At 43.0% G+C, this 5,930-nt stretch overlaps 1 protein-coding gene across 1 annotated transcript; it reads left to right on the top strand.

Moving 5' to 3' along the window:
* The first annotated feature begins 512 nt into the window (after positions 1 to 512).
* On the top strand, positions 513 to 5,538 carry LOC129819934 (protein FAM8A1-like). The gene is made up of 5 exons (XM_055876642.1): positions 513 to 1,034; positions 1,512 to 1,632; positions 1,781 to 1,904; positions 2,776 to 2,915; positions 3,305 to 5,538. Exons 1-5 carry the CDS (start codon positions 617 to 619, stop codon positions 3,447 to 3,449), a joined length of 948 nt encoding a protein of 315 aa, XP_055732617.1. The 5' UTR covers positions 513 to 616; the 3' UTR covers positions 3,450 to 5,538.
* Positions 5,539 to 5,930: the final 392 nt, after the last annotated feature.

Here is a 5,930-nt window from a genome sequence, read left to right as displayed (position 1 = left end):
TAACGTTTTTTTTTATATCAGCCGATGTCACAAAGTGCTATACAGAAACGCAGCCTAAAATCCCAAACAGTAATGATATAACCTCAAAATTGAGGTCTAGTCATCGGCTACTGATATAACCTAATAACTCATCAATATTCTCACTGACATAATGAATGACACAAATAATGAATACATTAGGAATCTAGATTTGAAGTGAGTTCCTCGAAATAATACTACATCATATTTGGTTTGAACGTTACTGAAATCCTTTTGACTGTCCCTTTAACCTGACAGGATCAAGAGTACATGGTCAAAACCACTATTGTTCTAGGGGTGTCATCGGGTTGTAATTGGTGTAATTAACCAATAATAAGATTATATATTTATTTAGATTGAATGTAAAGTTTAATGAAAACCCGATTATCAACTATTTTATATAACTAACATCTAATTAATTTGCAAACTGGATACTTTTGTGGAATCATTGTTCCGGGTATCCCTGTTTTCTGTACCTAACATGGAACCTTCCAACTCAGAGTAAACTAGGATGGGTAACTGTAGCAGGAGATTAGCTGCTGGGGTAAGACATTTTACGCTTTAAGGTATTTAAGTGAGATCTAGAAGGGGTTTAACCATGGCCACAGCCAGTACTACAGAGAATGGGCCGAGTTCGCGGTCCGAGGAGAGCCAAGAAGCGCAAACAAATGTCAACGCCACAACTGAATACTGCGCAAAGTTACAGGAATGGATGTGGCAATACTACTGGGGCTATGCAAATTGGCAAAGCTGGATGACTCTGACTACGTTTCCTTTTCCTCCGTGCAATTTTCCCATAGCTGGAAACTATCAAGCGCCGACTGGAACTCCATGGCCCGTTGGACAACCAACTTTAGATGCCCGATATGGGTACAACTATCCGGGAATAGGGTACCCCTTTCCATTCCCTGCGCCCCCTACTACGGGTTTTCAGACAGGGCAGCAGATGACAGCTGGGACACTGCCTCATGATGCAAGGCCAGTGCAACAACAGAACGGAAACGCACCTCAAGCAGGTACACTACAAGTCTATGATGACAATCGCTCTATAGGCTTACACTCACTGACTGACGCTAGGTGTAGCAGGTCGTTTTTGTGTCATCATGTAGCAACGAACTAGTTAAATCAAGTAAATCTAGGCCTACTCGGGTCAAACAAACAAAGACACCGTTCCTTTATTTATTCATTACTAGAATTAGTTGCTTGTACAGGATCACATGTGCAGTTTCTTGAGCAAACAGCTGATGTGTACTTACCTATTCATGCATATCTTTACAATCTGCAGAGGCCTTGTTGATCTGAATAGAACACATTTTAAGTCAGCACTTGAGCCCACCTGACCTATGGCAAGTCACCTATGCATTGACTTAATTGGCTGAACAAAGTTAAATGGATTGGTCAGGGGTTTAAAGTAGGTCTGCTCACGTTCTCTCTAAATGAGTTCAACATAATCTACCTGGGTACAATATCTGAAGTTGTCTTCTCCCCCTCAGGCCGGGAATACACCATCCCTTCTCCCCTCCACAGATTCCTAGCAGAGACGGTGGACTTCTTTATTTTATTTTGCGTCAAGGCAACCATCATCCTGTGGATTATGCACCTTAGTGGCATGAAGTGAGTCAATCAGTCTCGCCTTTTATCATTTCCATGCCCTTGAAGGAAGGGAAAGAAATACAAGAAAATAACATAAATGAACATTTATTTTCAGCATCATCATAGGCCATGATTATTCTATTGTATTCCACTCTACTCTCCCCCACAGGGACATCACTAAGTTCGTCACCCACTTCATAGTTGAGGAGATAGATGAGAACACGTCTATGGAGGACCTGCAGAAGATGATGGCAGTAGCTCTGGTCTACAGGATACTGGTCTGTTTCTATGAGGTGGGTATTTCATATGAGGTACAGTATCTCTGGTGTACAGGGAGCTGGTTTGTTTCTATGAGGTGGGTATTTCATATGAGGTACAGTATCTCTGGTGTACAGGGAGCTGGTCTGTTTCTATGAGGTGGGTATTTCATATGAGGTACAGTATCTCTGGTGTACAGGGAGCTGGTCTGTTTCTATGAGGTGGGTATTTCTATGAGGTACAGTATCTATGAGGTACAGTATCTCTGGTCAACAGGGAGCTGGTCTATTTCTATGAGGTGGGTATTTCTATGAGGTACAGTATCTATGAGGTACAGTATCTCTGGTGTACAGGGAGCTGGTCTGTTTCTATGAGGTGGGTATTTCTATGAGGTACAGTATCTATGAGGTACAGTATCTCTGGTCAATAGGGTGCTGGTCTGTTTATGAGGTACAGTATCTCTGGTGTACAGGGAGCTGGTCTGTTTCTATGAGGTACAGTATCTATGAGGTACAGTATCTCTGGTCAATAGGGTGCTGGTCTGTTTCTATGAGGTGGGTATTTGAGTATTGATCTTATGTCAGTCTGAGATTAGGCTATAGTTTCCAGTGAGAACAATCGTGCAGTCTCAGTGTAGCTACCTGAGAAGGTTAAGGCTAGTATGTGACCTTTTAATTGCCTACACCAGCATAAGATGGGTAATGTTGGTTATACAGAAAGTTACAAAGCATTGCGAATGAGTGACAACCTAAACCCCTGTATTCACAATGGAAAACACATGAATCATGTCCTACCACAGATAATGTCTCATGGTGATATGTTGGGATTGCATCAGCATTGAACTTTATGAAGAATATTTTACATTATATATTTCCACTGTCACTCTGACCTTCCTCCTCCTCTCAGATCATCTGTATCTGGGGTGCGGGTGGTGCCACCCCAGGGAAGTTCCTCCTTGGTCTTCGGGTCGTGACATGTAACAGTTCAGTCCTGGTCCGACCTAACCGGGTACTGGTGGTACCGGCATCTAACGTCACCCTGTCAGCGTAAGTCACTGATTGCATGTGACACATCTTGTTTAGTTCTGTTAAAAACAGATGAAAATATGACTGCATTTCCGTGTGACCATGATAACTTTGACTGTGAGCATTGAATATGAAACACACACAAATGCTCACTGGAGCATGAGTGCTTGTAAGTTCAGTGGCTATGTAGTATGCTATGAAGATGTGAAGCATACCTCTGAAATGGAGAAAAGCATTCTTTGAAAATGGGGATTTAACCCTAGTTTTCTTTTTTTTAGCAATTCATTTTATGGTACTTTTTCCACAGATCTTAACCCGGTATTTCATGTTTAGGTTATTGCTATGTAATTAATATTATCTATTGTCAAGTCCTGTAAAAGTAACTTCAAACCCTTTCTCCCTCCTCCCAGTTCCACGGTGCGGGCGTTGAACAAGAACTTCTCCATTGCCTTCCTGTTCCCCGTCTTCATTATCCTCCTCTTCTTCCAACACAACAGGACTGTCTATGATGTTGTAGCTGGAACCATCGTGGTGCAGCGCAGAGGGGCCAGATAAAATACCCTATAGTTGATCTGAACAGGGTCCTGTTCAGTATGGAACACCGTAGCATAACACTTTGCAACAGAAAATATAAATCTGTGTTCTTATTGGACATGTTCAGGTACCTTCCTGTTTCATTAAGTATGAAAATGTTTCTCTCCTATTGAACACAACCCAGACCTTGGGCTTCTAGAACTGAACAGAAAGCCTGTAATACAGAACTAGGCCTACAGTCTATTCATGGATACATGCGGCTCGGACTGAAACCCACTCAGAACAGATTGGAGTTTGGTACAACGGTATAAAGAAGTCTCATGGGGAGCCCTCAGAACAGAAAATCATGGTTGTTTTATAATCTTCATTCATAAAGTATGGTTACTAAACCTTTCCCTAGTTACTACATAGCTAGACAAGCTGAACATTTCAATGGAATGTTCGAGAAGTTGTATTAGTGTATGTGATGTTTATATGCAGTTGTAGACTGACTCCTATATGGATAAGGGCTTTTTCCAGGTCAAGATGAAAGGTGAAATGTGACAGGGTTGTTCGCTCAGTGGACATTCTGCATTGTCTAAATGGAACGAAAAACTGTTACTTGGGTCTTTTTTATTTACTGAACTCCTCTGAATTATGCCTTGAGGCTGTCTGTCTTTCTGGGCCACATTTTCAGCAGCAGGTTTGCATTCTACTGTCTAGTTCTTTTTTCACCAGAGCCAGACTCAGACAGTTGTCATTCTGATCCAAATCACTGATTAGAATCTGGACGTTCCAGACTCTTCCTCACAAATAGGCGGTTGGCTGGTTGTGTCTGCATAGGTGTGTGTGCAGGAATCCACACCTCTGCTATGTCTGGATTCACAAACCATGACTCAGGGTAGTCTATTTGACAATTTATCCCTTACACAGGCTAACCTTAAATGCATGAGTGTAAATTACCACCCTAAAGTGAGTTTACAATGTAATTCTTTACACTACTGTACACACTACACTTTATGTACATCTCCCAGACAGCATGGCCACACTGTACATGTTATAGTTCAGCATATGAATACAGGTCCAGGACTTCTATTTTGATATAGTAAATGTATCATGGGTCTATTAATATGTGGCTTTATTGTGTCTGTTAGTTTCATGCTTAATCACCAATGACACTGTAGTGAAACACTCAAAACAGTTACAATGTTTAACCACAGGGGGAGATAGAAAACAAAACAGAGCAAATATCACTTTTGACTTCATGCAAGGCTTCCTCTCCTCTTCCAAGCTCATAATGCCACATTTCCCATGAGGATTAACCCCAGTGTTTTACCCAAAAGGTTCTGACTTTTCTATTTTCATCTACACAGGCCAGCATCAATGTTTCACTGCATCTGTGTTCCGGTGGACCTGCTCTAACCTGGAGCCAAGGCAAGGCCCTTGGTCCTTTTCATGTACATAACAATGGCCAATTGTGGACTTTAACACCATGTGACAAAGCAACAGTCCTGAATGATGCAGATGTTGTTGATTCTGCTCACCACAAGTCTTTAGTGTCACACTCCTGAAGGAAGCACAATAACATTAGAGGTACATTAAACACTGACGACACCCTAGTGTGGGGGTAAGTTTCAGTGGAAAAGCACCATCAATTTCCTCTACTCTTTCTTTCTCTCATCCCTCCTTCTCCCCCTCTCCTATTTACCAGTAGTGCCCTGTAGGCCAGTATGTCCTGGAAAATTCCTGCTAATAAACTCCAGTTGGATGGAGTGAATGACTAGAACAGCGTAGAGCGGGGTCGACGGAGGACACACTCACACTAGTCAACAATAAACAACCATGATTTTCCATGGATTCATTTCCACTTGAACTCAGTGACACAGACATGCTCAAAATACAGTCACACTCAGTCACACACACTCCGATCACATGCTCTAAACTGTAGTAGTCAGTCATCAAATTCCTCTGCTGTCTTTTCTGGTGACTTGTCTGAGAGAAAGAAACAATGTACTCCTCTCTGTTTGACTCTCTGTCTGTGTCTCTCTGTCTTGCTCTGTCTCTCGCTCCGTCAATAACAGTAAACATTACACACACAAAAGTTCCAAAAGAATAAAGAGATAAAACGTCATATTATATCTATATACAGTTTGTAATGATGTCTGTCTCTCCCCCCCCCAGGCTGTCTCTCCCCCCCCCAGGCTGGGCCAGTGTCTGTCTCTCCCCCCCCCAGGCTGGGCCAGTGGGCTCATAGCGGGCTGGCGGCTCTCAGTTTGTAATGATGTCTGTCTCTCCCCCCCCCCAGGCTGTCTCTCCCCCCCCCAGGCTGGGCCAGTGTCTGTCTCTCCCCCCCCCAGGCTGGGCCAGTGGGCTCATAGCGGGCTGGCGGCTCTCTTTGTCTCTCTCCCTCACTCCCTCTCACTTCCTTTTGGCTGGCTGATGACACAGCAGGCTAATGCTGAATGGCTCGTTTTAATGATGATCATGTCATAACCAGCAGTGAGAGCATATGTGTTTTGATGT

This window comes from Salvelinus fontinalis, chromosome 22 (assembly GCF_029448725.1).
Source record: "Salvelinus fontinalis isolate EN_2023a chromosome 22, ASM2944872v1, whole genome shotgun sequence".
NCBI lineage: Eukaryota > Metazoa > Chordata > Actinopteri > Salmoniformes > Salmonidae > Salvelinus > Salvelinus fontinalis.
The sequence above is the reverse complement of the archived record's forward strand: the minus strand, read 5'-3'. Positions and strand labels throughout refer to the sequence as shown.

Excerpts from the sequence above, each read along its gene's own strand:
- LOC129819934 (XM_055876642.1), top strand. The coding sequence starts at position 617 with ATGGCCACAGCCAGTACTACAGAGAATGGGCCGAGTTCGCGGTCCGAG. Across the intron at positions 1,035-1,511 it reads CGGAAACGCACCTCAAGCAG|GCCGGGAATACACCATCCCT; the intron begins GTACACTACAAG and ends TCTCCCCCTCAG. Across the intron at positions 1,905-2,775 it reads TACTGGTCTGTTTCTATGAG|ATCATCTGTATCTGGGGTGC; the intron begins GTGGGTATTTCA and ends TCCTCCTCTCAG.